This window comes from Eleutherodactylus coqui, chromosome 3 (assembly GCF_035609145.1).
Source record: "Eleutherodactylus coqui strain aEleCoq1 chromosome 3, aEleCoq1.hap1, whole genome shotgun sequence".
NCBI lineage: Eukaryota > Metazoa > Chordata > Amphibia > Anura > Eleutherodactylidae > Eleutherodactylus > Eleutherodactylus coqui.
Window position 1 is genome coordinate 205,411,454 of NC_089839.1, and position 24,705 is coordinate 205,436,158.

Consider the following 24,705-nt stretch of genomic DNA (forward strand, 5'->3'; position numbering starts at 1 on the left):
TGTAACTGCCTTCACCTGTATTTTTGTCTTTGTCTTAGTGCTTTTACGTACAGGTTTATCATTTTATTGTCATTTTGGGAAGGTTTGACAAATAGTTTTTGCCTTTGGCAATATGAAGTTTAAACACTATAATAATATAATTGGGCACTGCGGCTGATCAACAAGGGATTACTAAGACCAGCAGAGTATTCCTCCGCACAAAGAAGCCGTCACCTTCTAAGGTATGTCATGTTCTGGGAGAGTTGAGCGATTGCCAGTATGGCTGCCGTTATATGCCCCACACGGCTTTCCTAAACTACAGGGGGATAGAGTGCTACATATATATTCACCGCTGCACAGAGAATTTATCATACAAGATACATTGGATTATCTTGTACTCCAGAACCGCACACACAACTTTGCTAGAAACAGCTTGTAGATAGACACCCCAAACAGCTCAGCGGAGATCCTATAACGCAGGGAGACTGAGTGGTTTTGCGACTTATGGTACAAAAGACAACACTAATGATGCTGGTCACCAGAGTAAGCTTTGTGCAACCACTGAATTAAGCAGGGCATGCTGAGAGATAGCAGCTCAGAAGCCGCAGTTCTTCAGGTAGATTAGTAGAGGTACATACAGTCCTAGAGAACTTACCTGGGTTTTGTCGCCACTGTAGTATGTATTGGTGAGGGGGTCCATATACATGCCGGTTTGGGGGTCATAGACATAACTTGGACCATCATCCGCTGCAGAATATAACAACCATAAAAATGTAGCAAATATCCTCCCAAATGTGTCTACAATTAGAACATCCCCGGCCTCCTATTCTAGATCTTACCGGTCGCTCTGAATCCTGGATAAGCAATTGCTTTTCTCTGTGCGCGCCGGCTGCGGTTCTGTAATCAGAGGGAGAGCAGACAGTGACCTCAGCGGTATGGGAAGGGGATGGGGGGTAGAAAGCAGGACTTGGGGTGTACAGACATGAACTCACCTTTCCTAAAGGAATTTTGATCCCTTTCTGAGACCTTCCTGGTTCGTTCCTGTGGAGATGCAGGAAGGACATTTACTTGTGTGCCATCTACCAGTTTTACTGATGTCTGGTAAATTACTATATGGAAGGAAGAGTGTGACTGCCAGACGACTATGCAGAAGATAACGGCTTTATTTTTGCTTTTGCTATAAAGCGCTCGACTTCAAAAAGGGTCCTGAGGTTTCATTATAAATAGCCTACCCCATAATAACATGATTTTTCTGCACTTAACGTAAAAATCTCTCCCTCGTCACATTCATTGAGGAACATAGCTAGAGAACATGTGTATACCTGCAGCTATTAGAAAAAGCAAAAGAGCGTTAGCGCCTCCTACAGGCACCAAGCTAATCAGTTTGTATGCAAGCAGTAGGAGAAGTTAAGTAGGATGAAAACAGTGAAAAATTAGCAAGCAGCACACCTAAATTAAATTTCTGAGATGGAAGCAAAACACGGGCACATACTGTGTGGAAGGCAAGGCCCACAATTTCCAGACACTGAGATGAGAAGAGGGTGGACTTGGGGTGATTGATAACCCATCGAAAAGGAGACAGATGTATAACAAAGAACTTCCATAAGTGGCATGAAAATATGGGAATTTAGATGCAATGTTTGCATAAGTCACATTTGTTTTAGGTGTTCTCCCTTGTAATATTCCAGCAGTAATCCGTTAGCATCGCAGGCGTCCGCTTTCCTTCATACCGTTTTTCAATTGCACGTATGTCCTGGTAAAATCTTTTAACATGCTCATCTAATAAATTACTGCATCTCTCCAGAGACTTTGAGAGACATGTCGCATCCCAAATCTTTGTATGATTGCAACATGTCAGTCACAATCTGTTACAAGTCATTTGATCTCGTTTTCCTCAGACACTTGTCCGTAACATTCTTGAATGCCATCCAGGCAAATTTTGTTTGCTTTACTTGTTAAGCGTTCATTGAATATATTGTCACGTTTCAGTTCTCTGATCTGCGGACCCACGAAAACATCCTTTTTTATCTTTGCTTCTGAGAGATAGGTAAATTTAGTCTTGAAATAGGCAAATCCCCTGCCACTTTTATCCATTGCCTTGACAAACTGTTTAATAAGGCCTAAATTATTAGGTAATGGAGGAAACAGGGTATCTTCCGAGGACATAAGACTTTCCCATTCAACATTTTTGCCGCTAACTCCCCAAATTCTGGCTGCCCAGTCCTTCCTTATGTAGTGAGATTGCCTGTCATGTCTATCCCACTCACACAAAAAACAGGAATACTCTGTGAACCTGGTTTGCATTCCCAATATGAGAGCAACGACCCTAAAGTATCCACACATCTCCCACTTACTTTCAGAGTATTTAATTGAGTGAAGCATATGTTACAACATTTCATAGGACTCATTTACAAGACTGGCATAACCGACTGGGATCACAAGTGAAGAAATGCACAACACTTCATTTTCTGTGTCTATAAAATTGTTACATGTTTTGGGTTGGAGACACGGGCATAACTATAGGGGATACAGAGGATACAGTTGCACCCGGGCCCAGGAGCCTTAGGGGGCTCATAAGGCCTCTCTTCCCCATATAGGGAGCCCAGTACTATGAATAAAACACTATAGTTGGGGGCCCTGTTACAGATTTTGCATTGGGGCCCAGGAGCTTCAGGTTACGCCTCTGCATTAAAGGGTTAAGAGAAGTTGGGGGGCCCCAAAATAAAACTTTTGCACCCGGGCGCATGAGCCTTTAGTTATGCCTCTGGTTGGAGACTATTCCATTCTTCCATCCTGGAGCCCAAAAGTTCAGACTTCTTTTAATTTAGGCCTAAATCAAAAGACTAGATTTAACCCCTTCAGTGGCACACCCGGAAATTTTCCAGGACAAGCTCCACTACCCATAGTGATATAGCCCGGAAGAGTTCCGGGCTATGTTTTACTACGGGACCTACAGAGCACAATGCCATAAGCTGTGGCAGTGTGCTCTGCATGCACAGACCCACAGAGAACTGTGCAGGACTTTAAAAAAAGAAGCAGAAAGATATAACCGATCTGCCGGCAACTTCTCTCTTCTGGTTTTAAACTCCTGCACTGTTTTGTTTACAGGTTGTCACTGAGACCCATTGTCTTGTCAGAAGCCGCCCCCCCCCCTCCTGCCCGCCTGCGCGTGGCAGGGAGAGCTGGTGCTCGGCTGTCAGAGGATAGCTCTTACAGCAGGGAATGGAGAAAACATCCGATCTCTGCTCTTTAACCCTTTACATGCTGCAGTCTATGCGACCGCAGAGTATAAAGGACTGTCACCATCGGACCCCTGCAATGTGATCAGGGGGACCTGATGGGTCTCTAAGGAAGTCCCCTAAAAGGTACAAAAATGTAAAAAAAAAGTGAAAAAACACATGCCAAAACACCACCTTTCTCCCTTTAGTTTGTAAAAAAAAATTAAAAACAATTAGCCATGTGAATTTGTCACTCTCCAAACCAATGCCCAACGACTCTGGACATGGAAAAGTGAGTGTTTCAATGTCACAGGTAGCTAAACTTTTACGACAGTTTGTACACATTATTTTATACTTACTTCCTCTCGCCAACAGCGAGATCCACAGAGATGGGTTTTCCATTGATTGTAAGAGGAGGTTTGAGCTCACGCACCAAAACAGTAAGACGAATCGCTTCCTAGAGTGATGGTGGAAAATAAGGAGACTGGTGAAAGATCTACAGGTAGGTCAGTGCAGAGCAGCTATACAGAGGAGGGGCAGTATACAGGTACATCAGTGCAGAGATATATTTACTTCAGGGTTAGAATATTGCAGGATTACCGTGGATTCATGCTGAGACTAGTTCCCAGTTGCCCCATGATGCACGCGCTCTGCTTCATTACCTTGTGATTCTTGAGGTCAATGAAGCCAAATCCCCAACGGTCGTTCTTGCGGTTTTTCATGAGGCGGACATTGGGCACTGACAACTGAACATAAGGCTGGAGTGCTTTCACCACACTTTCCGGGGTCGTTTTCGCACCGATTCCCCTAATGATGACACCTGCGAACGGAAGAGAAGAAAAGTCTTCATAAAACCAATGTGGCAGAATAGAGAAACTCTCGCCTACAGCAGCCTTATAACCAGCAAGAGATCACATGACCGTCATTTTGCACTAAGAGTGTAAAGAAACCATCTGCAGCTTCCGCGTTCAAATTGTCAGCGTTAGGTCTCTTACAATGTATCAGAGCGAGGTGAATGCAGTAGCACAAACCTCTACAGCCTAAACCGATGCATTGTAACGAGAGATGAGCGAGTATACTCGCTAAGGCTAACTACTCGAGCGAATAGTGCCTTAGCCGAGTATCCTCCAGCTCGTCTCTAAAGATTGAGGGGCGAACGGGGAGGAACGGAGGGGAGATCTCTCTTTCCCTCTCTCCCCCCTGCTCACCGCCGCAACTCACCTGTCACCCGCGCCGGCAGCCGAATCTTTACAGACGAGCGGGAGGATACTCGGCTAAGGCACTATTCGCTCGAGTAGTTAGCCTTAGCGAGTATACTCGCTCATCTCTAATTGTAACAAGGCTATCAGCTGTGAGCAGGGCATATTAACAGCTTTTGAATGTATACAATGAATGTGTTCATAAATCATAAAAAAGCATTAATCTGTCACAATTTATTACACAAGACTTGATGCCTGTCTGGTAAGCTCCACCATGGAGGGCAAAGTCTGTGCTGTATAAGTCACAATGAAGAAAACAGTACTATATATCCACTCATCCCCTCCCTCTGTACTCCTCATCCACTGGTCGTTACTTACTGGCGCTCTCTGCAGGCCTTCCACCTTTCTTGCTCTTAGGTGGGGGGCTCCTAATCTTCCTCCTGTCAGGACTGTGGGAGGTGGGACTCAGCTTAGCCTTTCGCTTCTTGGCACGCTGTGCAGTAAGAAAGGGTGGCGACTTGGCATCTTTGGCTATATCTCGGAGAGGCAGGTGGTCAGAGCCTAAACATAATAGGATTTATACCATCACTGAAGATTATAGTACAATACATTCCTAATTCTGACTGTATCAGCCTCTAAACCTGCATATAACACTGGGTCAAATTGTAATCATCTGGAGCTACATAGTACCCTACACTCCAATCACTACCAAAGTTGCTTCCCATTATCTCCCTGTATGGCCTGAAGAAGTGCATTGAGGGATACATAGCAATTACATTAGATACAGTATGTTATGAGATCTCAGCGAGTTCTTCTGGCTGCAGCTCTGGAGGTTACTAGAGCATACAGGCCCCCTCCATATACAGAGTTTAGTCGTCTGAGCACGCCGATAGTATCAGGGCTGGACGATAATCTATGGGGATCGCTCAACTATCAAGTGAAAGAAGGACTTGGGATGTTGAATTTCAGCACCGGATCCTTTTGCTCTTGGTAAGATAAACCAACGCCAGAAATGTCTAGTAGTGGTTTAAAGGGGTTGTACTGAGATTACAAGTTATCCCCTATCTGCATGGCCTTCGATCCACTGCTCTGATCTCTGCTAATCCCATGTCGCACGTCCTTTTCATTGAAATCTGTTAAAAAGCAATAAACGCAGCGGTACTTACCCGTCCTCTCCCCCAACAATCCAGCGCTGCAGACCTGCGATCTTCCTGGTGTTTGCTTAGGAAGGGCTAGAACCTGACCGCTGCAGTCAAACAATCCCAGTATCTGAGCGGTAATGCCAGGAAAATGGCAGGTGACCACTGAGGCCTCTGATTGGTTGCAGCAGTCAGGTGGTAGCCATTCCTTTAAAAAAAAAAAAAAAAGACTGGGATGACAGTGGGGGCTGCAGTGCTGGGGAAGAAGATGGGTAATACCACTGCTCTTATTGTTTGAACAGATTTTGATACATTTTTATAAAAGTTGTCTCACATTCAGATAACCTCTTTAACTCCTCTAAATACACAAACATTCAACCAATCCACGTTCATGTGTACGGGGGGAGCCAGGGAAACTGCTATCAGATAAACTCTCATTTGTCCAATAGTTGTTGGTGTGCTGGCAGCTTAAAAAATGTGACATAAGATCTATACGAGCAACATACTGAAGGGTGGAAAGGACATACGATGTGGTCACAGAGACGCAGAACAACTTACCTGCCCTGAGTGCACTGCACTGCCAGCACCTCTCCTTAGATAAGACATTCATCCCCTTACACTGTGGGAGACACAACATTAAGAGTATTAGAGAGGAAAAGCAGCGTCCCTCAGCCGCTCGTCCAGTCAGTCTGATCTCACCTGCTGACAGTTCCACCGGTCCGAGTTGGGAATGTACTTCAAATTGACCTTCTTTCCTTTAAAATGTAGAATGCCCTAAAAACCAAACAAACACATTATAAACGCCGCAAACGACACAGCAGAGCAGGACGCGAGGACAGAACGGACGCTTGGCTGCCGATATATTCCTTGTGCAAAAACTGATGAACTTCAAGTGCCAGGAGCCGATAAATGTAAGTGACCCCCCAGGACCCCATATATAGCCAGTATCCAGGGTTCCTTGCTAGCAGCCTCATATACACAGTGCCAAGAACTCTTTGCTAGCAACCCCATATATACCATGACCTCCCGCTATTGACGCCATATTAGCAATGCTCTCCGGGAGATATATATATACATCCAAGAGAACAGTGATAACCTCAGCAGCACTAAAGAGCAGGCCTGGGCACTGTGTGTATCTAATTGTATATTACATACACATTGACCTGGGCACCTCGTTGGTACCGCTGAGGTTATCACTGCTCTCTAGGATACATCCCACATACATCGCTATAAAAGAGCTGGCATTCTGAAGAAGTTACAACATTGTGCCATGAGATGTTCTGCAACTCCAATAAATTTTGCATCTCAATTTTCCACACATTTCAGGATCTCTGCTTGCTGTCAGGGAATATAAGCATTCTTGGCAATAAAAGGGATATTCCAGAGATTCAAAGTGAAAGTTATATTCTTCATAAGGTAATAACATGTAATTTTTCAATATAATATTATAACTAGTATTACATAGATATTGCTTTACCTGTGGTCTTCCCCCTGCTTACTTAGGCATTGGTATCCATTGCTTACGTCCTGTAAGTTTACTGGTCGGGCATGCTTACTGCCTTCGTAGTCTGTATTGCCGGCACAGTTGTGAATGTGCACTTGTCAGTAACTGGCAATGGGGCACTGTGGGAGATGTAGTTTTTGCACTCCCCGGCGGCCACTGTAAATAACCATGTGGAAATTTCAAACTGGCTGGAAAGCAGCGGTGGCACAGGTCAGTAAAAATAAAAAGGTACCGAAGTTCAATTTGATTATTTAGATGGACGCTTGGAATAATGGCAATAAAGTGGTAAAGAAAATTTAAAAAGGTCACCTAGTCTTCGGAATACCCCTATAATACCAAATTTTGTACCCTAGTGACAGCCGGCAGCACATATGTAATAGTACCCTTAGGTTGTGCTCACACGTAGCAGAAATGGTGCAAATTGTCTGCAGTGGAAAATTTTGCGTCACAAAACCTGCAGCATTTCCGCATCAAAAAAACCCTAAAAAACCCCCCACTGTGGATCAATAACTGATTCCAGCCTGTGCAGTGCTCCTATCATCTCCCAAGCTGCAACCCAAACTGGTGACTGCTACTGAGCACCGCTACAGTCATTCATGTGATGTAGCAGTCATGTGATGCCACTTCTGTATCACATGACTGGCACCGCTCAGTAGCAGTTGCTGATGTGCGCTGCACTCGAATGCGTAGTGTTGCGAGACGAGAGGAGCACTGTGCATTTTTCCAGTACCAGCCGCACGGATGAAAATGCAAGAAACTTCAATATGCTGCAGAAAACTCAGCAGCGTAAATTGGACCTGCGGTGCGGATTTTAAATCCTTGGATTCTCAATTTATAGTGCAGATTTTCAGTGTGGATTTCACCTCTTGGAAGGATGTGGATTTGGATTAAAATCCGTTTTGAATGGAAGTAGCCTTCAGGGGACCTGCGAAACACTGCTGTCAACAATTCTGTGAGCTAAAACCCGGCAGCACAAATCTTCCTTCCCTCCTGATCGCCCTTACTTGCACAGATCCACAGCTGTGAGGCCAGGATTACAAGAATGGCATTTCGGCTTCTGAATGTAAAATGAATGTTTCCATTCACCAAAAGCAAGCAGAGATCTCTAACACCATGAGGAAGTGAAATCCAAAGTCTAGAACAAACCTACAGAACTGTTCACTAAACGAGGATTCAGATTTCCACAGCCGTCAATTTAAAGAAAGACAAAGCCGATAATGTGCAGTTGCATTTTATTGTCGTATGAGGCCGATCGCCTGCTGACAGCGAGGTGACAGCAAAAATCTTTGGTAAAAACCTCAAAGCTGCTCGGCGTAGCCAATCTCTGGAAGGAAGATGGAAATTCTGTAAAGTAGCTGCTGGAACATGGCTGAACACGTAGAGGACGTCACCCATCGCTGCTTCCCACCAGGACAAGGAGCCATAAATTGATGAGAAAAGTGTGTTGCACCAGCTGGACCACACCCCTTAGATGCCCGTCTGTCCAGATCGCTCCATCTTTTCGCTCCACCAGGACGGATGTCAGCTCATCAGCAGTTAACATGGCTGTCAGATTCAAGTACGTGACAAGGAGACGGAGCAGATAACGAGCGGACGCGATTTACAAGTGCACGCTCCAGCTGAAAGGGCTGGCACAGGCCGATGTGGATGAGCTTCACTGCTAAGGGAAACTTCTGCAACTTTATTCCCCACCACTGTAAGTAAATGGACAGCCGAGTTTGCTACAATTCAATCAAGTCTCTTATCCAGATGATTTGTTACAATGTATCAGTGCAGGTGACATGTATCAGTATGGAGTCCAGGAGGATTACCTTATAAAATTATCTGGACTGGATACAATGTAACAAACCCTTAACTGTCAGAAGTAGCAGGTCAGGATGGGTTTTCTAATCCCTGCCTGAAAAACAAGGAAGCTCCCATTTACTGAAGCAAGTAGAGAAGATGATGTTGTAGAGCCATAAGGGCCCTTTTACATGGAATGATTAGGGTCCACATAATAGTTGTATTGTGCGAAACTGAACGATAATCATTCAAGCGTAAACACATCAAACAACGAACAAGAATTCATTTGCTCATCGCTCACTTTATGCAAGCATAAAACATAGTTGGTGTAAACAGGTAATCACTCATCTATGAACGACTCTGTAAAGGGGTGGGCCGGTGGAAGAGATCTCTGGCCCGCTCCATCTCCATTTAGTGAACAATTATTGCTACTGTGTAAAAGAGCAGGAGCGATAATCTTAGGAAGGACTGATGGGCGCTTCAGTCATTCCATGTGAAAGAAAGCAGCAGTACTTATGTATTGCTAAAGCTTTAGCTACATGAAGCGGGGGACCCTACTCCAGGCCAGCACATAGAAGGTCTAAGCCTTTTTCCATATGATCTCATGCACACGCACAACTCACAGGCCCATTATGCTAAATAAAGAGGTCCATCCTTCTGCAATTCCAATTTCTGAAATTTTGTATGAATCTGTGGCATCTCCTATAAAACACTGCTTCCACAGAAGAACATGCTGCCTAATGGCAACATCACTGTGGCATGTTGAGTGTCTATGGAGCCCTGACAAGGAACTACAGGAAAAAGGCCACCATGCAGGTTTTACTAGTCATAGTGGGCTTAAAGGGGTTCTCTGCTATGAACAGTCTCTTAGAGTCACTACACAATAATCTGCATAAGCCCGGCATTCACACGTATTACATAAGTGACGAATGAAGTCGGTCCAATTAACCAACGTTTATTTTGCAATACTGTTTTAATAATAATCATGTTAACCTCATGGGGGATAACATGCCGTATGGGAATGTATATTTCCTAATTCCATCACTTACCAGTCGTCATCCATGTAAAGCATTCACACGCTATTATTCTGTACCAGCTACAGATTGCATTTCACGGTCCAATCAAGTAATGCAAAAAGAGAAAAGGAGGTGAACACTGCGGTCGGAAGTAAGACACAGAAAGAGTGCGCCAGCCGAAAGTGCGATAGGATGAAGAAGGGCAAAGAAAGTCGGGTCACCTGAACGGGGCTTCTCTTAACTGTGCTGCACTACAAAGTGTGGAGCATACCACCGCAGCAACAATTACTCCGAAATTGTCTCTATGACCTCAATTACTTCAAGGCAGATACTGATGTGACATAGAACGGCGCAGTATTAAGAAGGGTGGGCACAATATGGGTAAGGCTGGACCCAGAGTCACAGGAGTCTGATCCTCACCAGTCTGTTCTTGGACCAGGGCGCTCAAGGGTGGGAGATCCCTTTAAGAGAGGAACCACTCAGACATGTTTAATGGAAATACTATGAGCCAAACACAGAAGTGACAACCGTAAAGGAAAGTCTCTCTTTCATATCCAATTCCATGTTTGGCTTAAAAAGCTGCCCAAAATCGTTCCAAGTGATCAAAAGCCAAGAGGAGATGGGATAAGAGTGACGCATCCTACACCACCACTTGGGCACGTTTCACTATGATCGCACTGAGGATCTAACACTGCGCAGACATCGGACCTTTGGCATTCACCGCACCATCTCCTCCCATTCAGCGGCTCGTGTTGCCCACTGAACACTGCTGAATATTCTAGGGCTGTGGCTCTGAGCCCTCACTACAGCGGCGGTGCCCAGTAATCTCTCAACCCGCTCAGCAGGGGCTGCTTCAGTTTTGGACATGTATGATTAGGGTACAATATTTTTGTGGCCCAGATTTCTCCTTTTGGCTCCCTTTACACATTAATTTTTCCTAGTAGTTTTTTTTTTCTAACGTATTAACCCCTTAAGAATGTTGACCCCTCCCCCTTCCTCTTCATTTCTGGGTTTACCTCCCCATTTAAGAAAAATCATAACTTTTATTTATCCATCAACATAGGGCTTATTTTTTGTAAGACGAGGTGTCCCATATAATGTACTGAAAAAACTTTTTAAAATTTCAAAGTGGAGTGAAATAGAAAAAAGAAAGAAAAAAAAAATTGCTTCTACGGTGAACACACTGCAGCAAAAATGACAACTTCATTCTGTGGGTCAGTACGATTACTACGATACCAAATGTAGAGTTCTTTTTTTGCTGTACTACCTTTAAAAAATACAGTATCTTTAGAAAAAAATTATTTTCTGCTGCCATAACTATTTTTTCGGCGACATAGTTGTGTGCGGGCTCGTTTTTTGGGGGACGTTATTTAAATAATAATTTGATAAGTGTAATTTAAACTTTTTTAAATTGATCTTTAAGTTTTCTTTTAGTCTCCATAGGGGACAAGAACTTGCGGTGATTTGATCGCTCCTGCAGTATGATGTAATACCATAATACTACATTATACCACGATCTGACAGGCAATCTATTATGGCAGCCCTGGGGGTGGGGAGGTTTTCAGAAGGCCCCAGCTGTCATGGAAACCAAACGGCACCCAGTGATCTCATTGCGGGGGATGGGGGGCGGGGGGGGGAGTGGGGACGTTTGGGACCCTTGCACTCTGATCCGGGCATTTAAATGCCGCTGTCAAAATTGATGTGGTATTTGAAGGGTTAACAGCCACAATCGATCGCAGCTATTGCAGGCAGGCTTCAGCTATAAGAAACAGCCGACAACTGCATTGTATTGCACAGGATTGACTCCTGATCCTCCTCTACACAAACCCTGAACCTCCATGACATGACCGGTTAAAAAAAAAAAAAAAGGCGTGAAATAAGTGCGTTCTTGGTGACTCTTTTCTCCTGTTGAGAATTCCATGAGAATGCACCAGAGGAAAAGGAAAAAAAATGAACCAAAAAAAGCCACAAAAACAGTTTGTTGTGTGATTCTTCATTCCCTGTTGACCTACAGCTAACACCAGGATGCCGAGATTTTTTGCCATAAAAACAGGTGAAAAAAAATGTCAAAACCGCTAAAACTGCAGTGTTTTTTTTTCTTTTTTTTTTTAAGTTGAACTACCCCTCCCCCCCCCCAAACTATGTATGCCACCAGTCTTAACATTCATTTTATCCTCCTCGCTGGGCTCTGCATTCCTACTCAGCTGTTGTGATGAGGGGGAGTGAGGTTCTTTGTGCAGTGCTTTTCACAACCCGCCATCAGTAAGCAATGATATCGCCCTGCTGTATAATCACACTTCTCCTGTATTTCATGCTATAAACCACATACGTTAACCCTTTGTATCCTCTGCATATGCTAACACCGCATTGGACTGCAGTGACTGCGCTTTCGGCTGCAGGGCTGTACACACGCTGGTTTATAGGACATGCAAATGTTCCCCTAGCGTGCCAGGAGCAGGTAAAATGCCGCCCCCACAAACTAGCGGAACGTCTGCTGGAGCCACAGGAGGCTCTCTGATTTTCCCTGTCTCCCCTCCTCTCCATCCTTCCAGAGCACCGCTGTACAGGTGGTCAAGTAACCTTGTTGGCTTCCACGCATCCGACGGCCTCTTCCACGAGGGAAAACTCCACGCAGACAGAGCCAAAGCTGTAACCTGGGGACAGCATGTGATATAGACGGGACGTCAGTTAGTAAGAGAGCAAGAGAAATGGCAATAACAGCTCCCCCTCCCAGGACAGACAGACACAGCTCTATAGTCACCCCTGTGCATTCAATGACACTATATACTGTATATACGTGCAGGGAGAGTGAGACATGTCATCTGGATTAATGTTACCTACCATAAACACAGTATAATTCACTGCACCTTCGTGGGAAGCAGGAGAAATCCTACAAACCCCCAACATTGTAAGAAGTTCCCTACGAGTCTGTTGTGTATAAACGAAGCCTCCGAGACGTAGCGTCCACAGTAATAGGATGGAGTCACATGACATCACTACAGACACACGTCTGAGACTTGGTCCATACACAGAATTAGAACAGTACATTAGCAACTCCAGTGGTATTTATGGAATTTGCATTCCGCAGTGTCAGTATTGAGAAGGAAAAAAAAAAAACTTAAAAGGGGTTGCTCAGGACTTTGGGTATTTTTTGTATTGATGGCCTATCCTCAGGTTAGATCATCAATAGCAGATAGGCAAGAGTCCTCCACTCTGGATGCCCACTGATCAGCAGATTCCCAGCACCGCTGTCAATATGGGAAGTGCAGGAAGCAGATTGTGCTGTCCGTAGTGCAGTGGCCTGGGCTGCATTGCATCCAATGGGTGCTGTGCCTGCAGTACCAGACGGGCTACTGCAATACTGACAGCGCTTTCTGTACTGACAGCGATGTCAAGAACCAGCTGATCGGCAGGGATCCCGAGCAGTGAGGCCCCCACGATCAACCATTGGTGACCTAACCTGAGGATAGGCTATCATAGAAAAAAAATGCCCAAAGTCCCAGACAACTCTTTTGAGGCGCTTTCACATGGGCCGACGATTAGGCACAAACTCGTTTCCTCGATCATCAGTCCATTGAAAATGCACACAATCAGCTGACGTATGAACTGACACTTATTCATCGGCTCATTGTGTCTTTTGTGCAGGCATAACAATTGTTCCCTGGTTGGCTGCCAATCCCACATGTAAACAAAGAGATGTGCCGCCAACATATGCATTCTGTATGGGGACGTATAATGGCAGTAACAATTGTTCATCCCTATACCACGTCCTGTGCTGCTGATGAACAGCTGGAAGGAGCACCAATCGACATGTTTTGTTGACTGGCGCTCATTCACAACTGGCTGAGGATTGCTACATGTAAAAAGGACATTTACTCAGGGTCTTACCAAAACCACTGGGCTGCGTCCTCAACAAACCCCTTATAAAAGGGGTGAGGGCTTCAACCAGCTCAAATCAAGGTGCAAAATTACCCCTCTACTTTATATTAGGGCACCCATGCAATTGCACAAGCACTGGACAGCATTTTGAAGCCAGCCCTATGTTAACAGAACCCTATGACAACTCTGCAGGGAAATAAAACCCTGCTACTGTCTAAGAGAACTGAAAATGCTACAGAAATTATCCTACTGTAGAGCAAAGAGTGACCAGAACCTTCTAGATCTCTCTATAGGCGACCCAGTCTTATAATAAAACACGAGGCCAGAAAGGAAATGGCAGCGAAGGGTAAACATTCCAAAATCTGCTGTAGCCACATCAGAATCTGCACAAGGAATAATGACATCCACATACAATATATTTACATAAGCCAGCCCTGCACAGGCTAGACGGAGCAGAGGAGCAGACAAGGCGGGAAATTGGTGACGTACAGACAAAGCCCCCGACTCTACAGCAGGGGCACCTATGTTACTAAATCTGTTCCTCTGCCAACTCCAGCAGAGGCAGCCCCGCACCAGGCAGTAAGGTGGAGTTTATTAAAAGGGAACAGCTCACCAGAAAGTTTTAAAACCGCCAGCACAGTGTAACGAGGCATCACACAAGCAGTCCACACATGCTTGCACACAGAAAAAAAGCCATTTAGCAGTAAATAGAAATCTTACTTTATATTCTGCAGCACCATCAGCGAGTCACAGATGAAGCCTAACGCCACCCACGTGTGAGGATGTTAGCGCTCTTCGTGCGGACGTCTCATGCACACGCCGCGCAGCCCTGCTGTCATGGCTTTTGGCACATATGCAAGAAGACGCAGAAGAAGGAGCGCACGGCATGCACAAGACTTCAGCGCTAGGAGGGCTGACATCGTCACACAGGGGGTGACATCGAAAGGGATGAGAGGCCAGGCTTTACCCGAGACATGCTGACTTGGAGGGCTAATCACGCCATCCGTTTGACACAAAATGGTGCATTTGCATACGGGGTGTGCAGAATATAAAGTAATATTTCCATTTACTGCTTAATTGTTTTTTATGGATGAAGTAGGTGCGGACCGCTTGTTTAATATTCCATTATACTGTACTGGCAGTTTAATGAAATAAAAATAAAGTTTTGATGATAGGTTTCTTCTAAGAGCCGTGCACCACATCTGTGCTGCAAAAATATTATTTTACAAAATGTGGTACACCACACAGTTGCACAATTTGCAACTTTGCACTTTTCTTGTCACTTTTCCAAAGTGGGTGGAGCTTAAAGGGGTTGTCTCGCGAAAGCAAGTGGGGTTAAGTACTTCTGTATGGCCATATTAATGCACTTTGTAATATACATCGTGCATTAAATATGAGCCATACAGAAGTTATTCACTTACCTGCTCCGTTGCTAGCGTCCCCGTCTCCATGGCTCCGTCTAATTTCAGTGTCTTCTTGCTTTTTTAGACGCGCTTGCGCAGATGGGTCTTCTCCCTTCGGCTCGGCAGCAGCGGCGTTTTGGCTCTGCCCCCTTGTACGCGCCATCGCGTAGCTCCGCCCCGTCACATCTGCCGATTCCAGCCTCCTGATTGGCTGGAATCGGCACATGTGACGGGGGCGGAGCTACGCGATGACGCGTACAAGGGGCAGAGCCAAAACGCCGCTGCTGCCGAGCCTAGCCGAAGGGAGAAGACCCATCTGCGCAAGCGTGTCTAAAAAAGCAAGAAGACACCGAAATTAGACGGAGCCATGGAGACGGGGACGCCAGCAACGGAGCAGGTAAGTGAATAACTTCTGTATGGCTCATATTTAATGCACGATGTATATTACAAAGTGCATTAATATGGCCATACAGAAGTACTTAACCCCACTTGCTTTCGCGAGAGAACCCCTTTAATGGGAGCAGCCAAACAAGTGTGCTATTAATTATGCCAGAAACTGGCGTAACTGGTAGCATGGATCGACACCAGTGCATAGCTGTCACTGATTTTAAATTTCTGGTGCACAGACAGCAAAAGATGCAACAAACCTGTTAAAAGGTGCATCTCTTGTCGCAGATTTTTACTGCACAGTTTAGATTAAAAGGTTTTCCCAGTTTATTAACTAATGCAAAAATGTAATGTTTTCCCCCATCAGATCTGTAGTCACACAATGCCGCTGTGAAATCCCACCAAGCCCTGTTCACGTCATATACACAGACCCCCCTCACCAGCCTTTGCAGCTTGGTGTAAGACTAAACTGGTTATTACAGCAATCTCAGCGGGCCATCCTTTAATTGGCAAGTATTGCACATGTGTCAATGTAGACTGAAGAACATTGGTGCATGTGCAGTGCATCTGAACACAAGGATGGCCCCCTGAGACCAACATAATCAGTACACCAAGCTAAAAAAGCTCATGGAGGTCTGTGTATGCAACATCAGCAGATCTGGTTTGGAGTTCATGGCAGCATTATGCGACGACAGTCCAGATCAGGAAAACAAGACAGCTTTGCAAAAGCGAGTTAACAAGAAAATAGTTCTGTGTAACAAAAAGAGTTGAATAAATGCCAGTTTTGGATCTTCGACAACACCTTTAAAGGGGGTATTCAATTGTAAACTATTGATGGCCTATCCTCAGGATAAGTTATGAACAGTAGATTGGTGGCGGCCCATTGCTCAGGTTGCCCGCTGATCAGTGGTTTACTAGGTGACTGCGTTCCTCTAGTGATCTAAATTCCACAGGAAGTAAACAACGCCATTCTTACTGTAGTGGCCAGGCTTGGTATTGCAGGCCAAGCTCCCAGTGAGATGAATGAGAACTTTTCTTGCAAAGGCAAGCTTGGTCACTACAGTAAGAACAGAGCTGTTCATTTCCTGCACAAAACGGCTCAGTGCACAAGCATGCCAGCCTAGTAGACAGCTGATTAACAAGGGTCACGGGCAATGGATGCTCGCCAGTCTACTGTTGATGACATATCCTGAGGATAGGCCATCAATAGTTTACAACTGGACAAGCCCTTTAAGGCTGGTGTTTGAAATGCCAATCCTAATAAATCTCCCCATCCCCCATACCGTTATTCACATGTGAGGTATTTGCTCCAAAGTCATCTGTGATCTCAATGAATGAAAGAGACTACAGACAGTAATAGGATCAGAGAGGAAAACTAATCCTTCCCCTCAGAGGAAGCTCCATGGGCGACTATAGGGAACTTAAGGGCTTTCATTCTCAATGCTGCAGGCAGAGTCTAACAAGGAGGTGTATACATATATATTAGGCAGTCAGTCTCAGCCTTTATTAAAGGGACTTGTTACAGAACTATGACACACGCCTGCACATGCTTCATGTGGACCCAATAAAGGTTTAATGTGGCTTTTCTTGGATGCCGTCATTTTTTACGGCCAGAGATCAGTAGGTGAACATTTCTATGGTGTTGCCCATTAGTGATTTACAACGTTTTCTTCCCAGCTGTTACACGGGATGTGGGGGTCATTCATAGAACAGACATCGGCACTCACCTGGAATGTATCCTATGAGGTTCACTCCATGTTCGGGCAGGGGTTGCGCACTGGCGAGCGCAGCTAGGATCTGTGGAGCAGAAAAATGATGAGAGGTTGAAGAAACAGACGGATACCTGTCAGCGAGGCCTCCTCTGAAACGCTACATGCCTGCCACCAGAGAGGCATCCTTTGCAATGCCAGTAGTATCCTATCAGGGCCCTTTTCCCGTATGCAGGCGGATACAGCACAAGTCAGCAGACCGTACATAACCAAGTAGCAGTCTAACCTCAGTATATCTCTTCCCCGTAACCGCCACTTTACACATCAGCAATTCCGCTGCTAATATTACACTGAGTAGCGATCTGTTGGTGATCTCCCTTTTGTGCTTCAGCTGACGCCAGAGACAAACATATAACAATTACCAAATCACAAAAAGAGACGCAGCACTATCTACTCTGACACAACTGCCATACTATCCCCAAAGTGGCAACAAGGTCAAGAATACCCTACTAATTGGTCAATCAGGGGAAGTCTGGTCTCTAATGCCAAGGATCTATCGCTATGCAGCGCAGCTTGTCAGACGCTTCTTCGCAATGGTTGCTATTCAGCGTACGCCAAACCTCCCTCGCTACATTACTGGCCGATCTCACACGGCATTGACCTGTACTAGACTTGCTGGTTTCTGCAGTTCTCCTAATCTGAGCCAATGGTCCGGTATCACAGCTGCCTGCGATATTACTGGAGGCTCCTGGAAACACCATATATATGTGACCCCAACACAACGGTAACTGCTCCTCCACAATTTTACATGTGCCACCACGGTTTACTATTACACCACTTGCCAGCTGATCACAGAATATACTCACAGCTACTTACCTCCTGTTCAGAGGGGGCACCCTGAGGGTGATCTGTGCACAAATAAACCGGCCGAGTCGGCCATAATAAGGGTGCAGCATCTTTAATATTTATCAGAAGTGGCCCTTTAGACCCAACGGACCCAGAACATTAGATTATTCTTGTCTCACTTTTGATTATCAGCCAAGAATATTAAAGGGGTTCTCCACTTTTATTACTGATGATCTGTCCTCAAGATAGGTTAACAATAGTTGATCATCAAGGGTCCACACTGCTTGGGATCCCCGTAGATCAGCTGATTGCCAGGCCTGCTGTCATTGTGGACAGCGCTAGAAGCAGATAGTGCTGTCAACATTGCAGTGCCCCGGGTTGGTACTGCATTGAATCCAATGGGAGATGCACCTGCAGTACTAAGCTGAAGCAAAGCAATGTTGACAGGCTTATCTGCTTTTAGCACTTCTCACACTGCAAGCGGAGACCATCAATAGGAAAGTCCTGAACAACTCCCTTACCGACACAAGATACTGTGATGCTGAAAGCCAATGTACATCAATGAGAGGAGGTTTACAGTGGCATTCTCTTCACCTGAACTTCGCAGCATCCTCTGCCTCCTGGCAGTATTGTGTTCCAAGCTATTATCACATGCCTTATGGCTCATAGCACAGGGACCTCTGATATCACAGGCATATTATTATAAGTCCCTTCTATTAATCCACTATCAGATGCTTTTTATTTTTTCTCTACAAGATCACAGCATTGATCAACTCCAGCTTAGAAGTCGCTCCTCCATGCTATACACTGCAGTTCTGCTTGTTCGGATTGGCTGCTTTGTATAAAATGATAATCACAGGAAGGACAGAAGATTATAAAGAAGTATAAAATAAAATATCAACGTGCAAACCTGAACTATGTAAACCCCAACAATTTGCTTCCTTAGTACTCAATACACAGGAAGAAGAGATAACATGCCCCCTCTCCTCAGGTAGAGACATGATCACATGAGGCTTACCTCTTCTCTAGACGCGCCGGTTGGGAGACCATCCAGCCATATAATCCGGGTGGCTCCATCGGGGACAGCCGTCCTCCTGTAGTCTTTATCCTGGTGAGAGAAAAACATTGATTTAGAAAAGTGATTACATTCATTATCTGCCTCTCCACCATGCTGCAACTTCCTACACATCATTTACATATTAGTGCTCCTTGGCCAAATGACCCAGGACCACTCTGTGCTTTATATGCGTGTCGGCTAGGATATCGGCCATGTGACCGCATCCCACTATGTGTATGAACGACTGCTCCACTGGACACAATCTGCACTTTGCACTACTACTCTCATCATCCTCTGAAATAGTTTTCATCCCATGTTATTTTGTACTTTTCTTGCTTCACCTTTTGAAGCGCTGTGGTATGGGCTGGTGCTATATAAAAGGTTGCTTACAAAAGGGTTTTTTAGGATATGGGAAAAAAAAAAAAAAAGACAGACAGACTTAAAAGGAAGAAAAATTGAATAGTCACCTTTCCCGATGCTTCCCATCCAGCACTGCAAAATCGGTGCCCACCTAACGGAACCAGCAGTTGGCGGTCACATGTCATTTATTCTGCACATGGCTGTTCAACTAGTCTCGGGTTTCAGCGGTCATAAGAGTCACTGCTGAAGGCCCTGAATGGCTTAGTAATTGTATGCACGATGAACAGCATGTGACCACCCACCGCTTCTTCCATGTTGCGGGCACTGGGGCTGCAGCACTGGACGAGAAGGCACCAGAATAGTTAAGTATTCAATTTTTCTTCGTCTTAAACCCTTATAATCTTTTCATGTCCTGGAAAACCCCTTTAATGAGTCTACACAGCACCATGAATAATAGTGATTGCCACTCTGTAGTGCAGCTTCCTGGTCACCCACCTGCTTACACATCTATGTGGTCCCTTCTCTCCTCTCTGTGGGGACATATATGATTTTACAATGACTCTCACATTCATACCTTACTCCCGGGCTGAGGGTCTTCATGAGGTTTCTTAGCCGGGCCACAGCCAACTCTTAAATCCACGTCGTTGTAGTCCTTGTTCCTGTAGTCTGTGTCTTGCCTGCCCAGAAACTCAACCGCAGGGGAATGTCCACCTGCTCCCGCTGACTTAACGGTGCTTGAGGCCGGGTGAGATGTTCTGGCTGCTGGCAGTTTCTCAGGGGTATGAACGGACGCTCCCCCCTTGGTCTCGTCCCCAGTTTTCTCTCGCTGATTCCTTAATTCCTTAGCTGCCAGTCTTATGAAGTCATACAGCAAGACGTTCTGGTTGAGGGTATCTGCTGAGGCCTGGTTCTCTGCAGCTCGGAAGTCCTCGTCCTTCTTCTGCGTGTATTTTCCTGTTCGGAAGTCTTGATCCCCTCCATCCTGAGCTGAAGTCTTCTTGCGCAGGTCTTGGTCGCTAGGACAGGGCTTCTTGCCATCTGCCGAGTATCTCATGACTTTGCTTGGCGTTTCTTTGGTTTCTCGGTTAAGATTTTCTGGCTTGGGCCGATCTCTAAAGTCTACATCGAGTTTCCCGGGGTAGCTGCATGTCCCCGACTTGCTCTGCACTACTGCCTTGGCTGCAGACAGTGTGCCCTTCTGAGGAACAGTCTCCTTATTTACCTCAGGCAGAGGCGACGTCTGCGGTTCATCGTAGGACAAGAAGGGGATTCTTTGATCTGTACTGGAATAAGACTGTGGTGCTACATCAGGAGCAGCCATTACACTCTTGAGTTCTTTTTGATCTTTTACTGGCTTGGAAAGGTCATCTTTCATTTCCGTTGCATCTGCACTCTTTTTCATACTGCTATCCGTACTCTTGCGGTAATCTGCATCTGCGCTCTCTCTTTCCCGGTAGTCTGAATCTGTGCTCTTTTTGTTTATATAGTCCGAGTTGATGCCCTCTCTGTAATCCAAGTCTGTTTTTTCTCGGTCTCGATAGTCTGAATCGGAGGTCTCTTTCTCCCGGTAATCAGAGTCTGCCCTCTCTTTTTCCCGGTAGTCTGCGTCACTATTTATACCAGGAATCTCTATGTCCCTCTTCTTATAGGCGGCAGTGTCCCTGCATGCCATCTCCTTCCGGCTTGTATTGCTCAGTAGTTTTTCACCGGCCTCCATGTTATCAGCGCCCTGTGCCTTGGTCTCAGTGTATGCCGAGTCCTCATTATGGGAGTAGTCAATGACCATTCTCTCTCTGTAGGCCACTCCTCTGTCTTGGTCCATGAAGTTCTGTTCCATGTCTGGTTTCCTGAACCTCATGTCCATGTCCGCAGATTCCCGGAAATGTGACGGCCCACCCCTCTCCGTGTAATCTAGCGCTGACCTCTCCCTCATCTTCTCTCGATCTCTGTCCGCCGTCTCCCTGTCCCTGCACAGTAGCTCAGAAGATTCCCGCTGTCTCAGGACAATCTCTTGCAGGACATCTAGGCGACGCTTGTACGCCGTATCCTCCCTCCCACTATACTGCAGCGCGCCGGGTCCTCTCTGCCTGTGCTGCTCCCTCTCTCTGAGCTCCATCTCTGCCATCAGCCGTCTCCTGTACTCCAAACTCTCTCTTTCTCTGAAGATTGGAGGTGGTGGGAGTCTCTCTCTGTAGGCAATGGCCGGACCCTCTTCATGTCTGTAATCCACATCAGGCATCCCTCTCTGCTCCAAGATGGAAGCTTCTCTGCCTCTGTAATCCATATCTGGAGCTAAACGAGCCCGAAACTGATTTTCTGTACCGCCCATCTCTTCATAGTGCATGTCCGTCGCCTCCCTATAGTTCATACCAAGTCTTGCCCTCCTAGAGAGGTGCAGCTGTTCTTCAGACAGCATCCTGCCCTCTTCCCAGCGCCCATCCATGTTTCTGTGCAGAAAGGGAGCAACTCCGGGACCACCAAAATGAGGATTAGAAACCCGGGGTCCACCCCGCAAGGGAAAAGGAGGTCGGCCTCGCATCCTTGGATGAGAGCCTTGGTGTATTCGAGGTGGAAATGATTCTCCAGGATGACCCCTGTGATGAAAAAAGAACCAAAAAGTCACAACCTTAGTCAAAAATAATACGCATCCAGGGCATTAAAAGGCCAGACACGGAAGAGCTTGGACAATTACAGAAGTCGTGATTTAATGATGATATTTAAACAGCCCAGATTTTTTTTTATTATTTTGGAGGTTGTTTAGGTGCAGCATGCGGCGGATCCGGCACTTCCAGTTTTACCAGCTCTTAGAATAAGGCCAAAGAACTGAATAACACACCACAAGTGTGAGTGAGCCCTCAATCATACTCACCTCTATGGCCAGAAGCTGGCATTACACAGGACAACTATCATCTGACTAGCATCTCAAAATAGTCGCTCAAGTATACGAACGACTAATGTTCAGTTGTGTAATTTCGCAGTTGCTGAAGCATACACCTTCCTGTAAAGTTTATTGGCTAGTCATCGAAAGACAAGCGATTTACATTTTTTCTGCAGGTCAGTACGATAACAATACCAAAAATATCTTCTTTTTAGTTTTTTTCACAATAAAGAAAAAAACAAAAAACTTTTGGGGGGAAATTATAATTATTTTTACAACACTACATTCAAAGTTCCAGAACTTCCCATAACTTTTTTATTTTCCCATGGACGGAGCTCTATGAGGGCTTGTTTTCTTGCATCAGGAGCTGTAGATTTATCTGTACCATTTTGGGGTACATATGGCCTTTTTGATGGCTTTTATTGTGCTTTTTGGGAGGTAAAACAAATAAAATAGGCATTTATTGGTTTGCTTTTTTACACTATTTTTTTGTTTTCTTACACTCTTTGTCCCTGAAGGGGATCTGAATCATAGCAGCTATAAGTCCTGCAATGCCTTATCGCTTGTAATAAGGATCATAGGCAATGACAAAGCAGGACACCAGTATCTGGCATCCTGTTGCCATGGCAACCCGTCAGCCTCTGCGATTACATTGTGGGGGTCCAATGACATCACAGTCCGCTGTGAACCCTTTACATGCCGCGATCTACATAGATCGTGGCATGTAGCGGGTTAACAGCGGAGATCGCTGTCTCATGTACCCCCGCTGTTGCATGGGGGGCCAGCTATCGATAACAACCGGCTCCCGCTGCACGATGACCCAGGTTCACCCCTGATCCCGCGCCACGCACAGGGCGTACGCTTTACGTCCTGTTGCATTAAGGTGTTAAATGCTGCTGTCAGTTATGATAGTAGCATTTAAAAGGAGAAATTGGGCTTTTGATGTCCTGAACGCCCTTCCCACACCCCCTCCGATTTAATCACAAGGTGCATTCCAGGTTTCATTGCAGCGTGGGCCTTCTAAATGCCCCTAGAGCTGCTATGACTGAATAAGAGTGGCAGGGTCAGGGGTGACTAACTAAGGGCCCTTTTACACCAGCCGACAGTCCTCACTGCTAAGGTAGTCAGCGCTCGTGCAGAGCATTTAAACTGAAAGACTTGCCACCGGCTTGTGGGCTTCTTAGTCAGCGCATCCCCCACCTATGGAAAGAGCTAAGCGTGTACATGGGACGAGAAGCCAGGAGCCAACAAGGTTAATTTTTAAGGTGACTGAAAAGTCAGCTTTAACAACCGCGAAGCCAAGTGAGCGATTTTTTCGCATTCCCACTAAGCGATTATAATGCAAATTCGTTCGTTTAAAGGAATTTTGAGCGATAATCGTTACGTATAAATGGGCGTTAAGCTATGGTGACAGGGGGCGGTGGGATGGATTTATACTCGCTTGCTCAGTGGTTCCAGACAGTGAAGTGCGCACACGGTATGAAAATCTCACTGGTTTCAGAACACAGTGCACAGAATGTCCGGGATCGCACGGCGGAGAAGAGAGACAAGTACTTTTTAAGCTCAGCAGCTCCCCGACAACTAAGTTTGTGGGTGGCCTGAAAATCGGGACTCATTTCATACCGCTGTGCGCTCACTCTTCCATAGAGGAGCTCAGGTATCTGAAGAGAGTTAGACTTATGGAGGCGCATGCACACAGCAGCCTGGAAAGTCAGATTTTGAGCCCATGTGCAGACTTCAGCGACAGACACCACAAGAATCGGGCAAGTATAAAATGCATCACCCCGGGTCCCTTCACCGCCCCGAACTACATCACAACTTGGCTTATAGTGCTGCTCCGAGGGGTCGGGTTACCTGTGAAGAGGCCAACATTGTTTATTTCTCACTCATTAGATTTCTTCGGCCAATCCCTTTAACATTCCCGGTCATGTGACCAGTCATACGGTGACTTCTGGCGCTGACGGTAGTGACGCACACTGCTGCGGTATACGCTCTGACCATAAAACACTTACCGAAAACTGGGACCAGGTTGTCGGGGTGCGTCCCACATGTTCACCCTCCGAGTATGGTGTCACCTGATGAGGAATCTGTGAAAAAAAAGGCAGATCAGCGAGCGATCATAATCTACACAGCAGACCCGTAGAATTCCCAACATGGCCGCCCCTTCCTTTTTCGATAAGCGAGCAGGACTGAGCCAAATTCATTGTGCCCGTTAAACTATGCAAATATCGTCCGGTGTCTAGCAACCAGCGAGCAACAGAGAAAAACGAAAGCTGAACGCCGTCTCCATCGGCCGATAATGAAGTAAACAAGATGGCGGTACGAGCGCTTACAACAGTGGAGCGGCCA

General features: G+C 45.8%; 1 protein-coding gene across 3 annotated transcripts in view; it reads right to left on the reverse strand.

The window, feature by feature from the left end:
• The window catches only part of LOC136621387 (RNA-binding protein 6-like), a 36,173-nt gene that overhangs the window by 11,152 nt on the left and 316 nt on the right, over positions 1–24,705 (reverse strand). For all 3 annotated transcript variants that reach the window (XM_066596858.1, XM_066596857.1, XM_066596856.1), the window contains exons 2-14: positions 24,369–24,443; positions 20,053–22,072; positions 19,080–19,169; positions 17,234–17,303; positions 12,418–12,491; positions 6,235–6,309; positions 6,094–6,154; positions 4,775–4,957; positions 3,860–4,017; positions 3,557–3,654; positions 972–1,020; positions 819–876; positions 635–726 (exon numbers count right to left, since the gene is read on the reverse strand). In XM_066596858.1, the coding sequence (XP_066452955.1) occupies positions 635–726; positions 819–876; positions 972–1,020; positions 3,557–3,654; positions 3,860–4,017; positions 4,775–4,957; positions 6,094–6,154; positions 6,235–6,309; positions 12,418–12,491; positions 17,234–17,303; positions 19,080–19,169; positions 20,053–22,072; positions 24,369–24,406 (3,066 nt within the window). In that variant the 5' untranslated portion in view covers positions 24,407–24,443. The remainder of the gene's footprint in view (positions 1–634; positions 727–818; positions 877–971; positions 1,021–3,556; positions 3,655–3,859; positions 4,018–4,774; positions 4,958–6,093; positions 6,155–6,234; positions 6,310–12,417; positions 12,492–17,233; positions 17,304–19,079; positions 19,170–20,052; positions 22,073–24,368; positions 24,444–24,705) is intronic.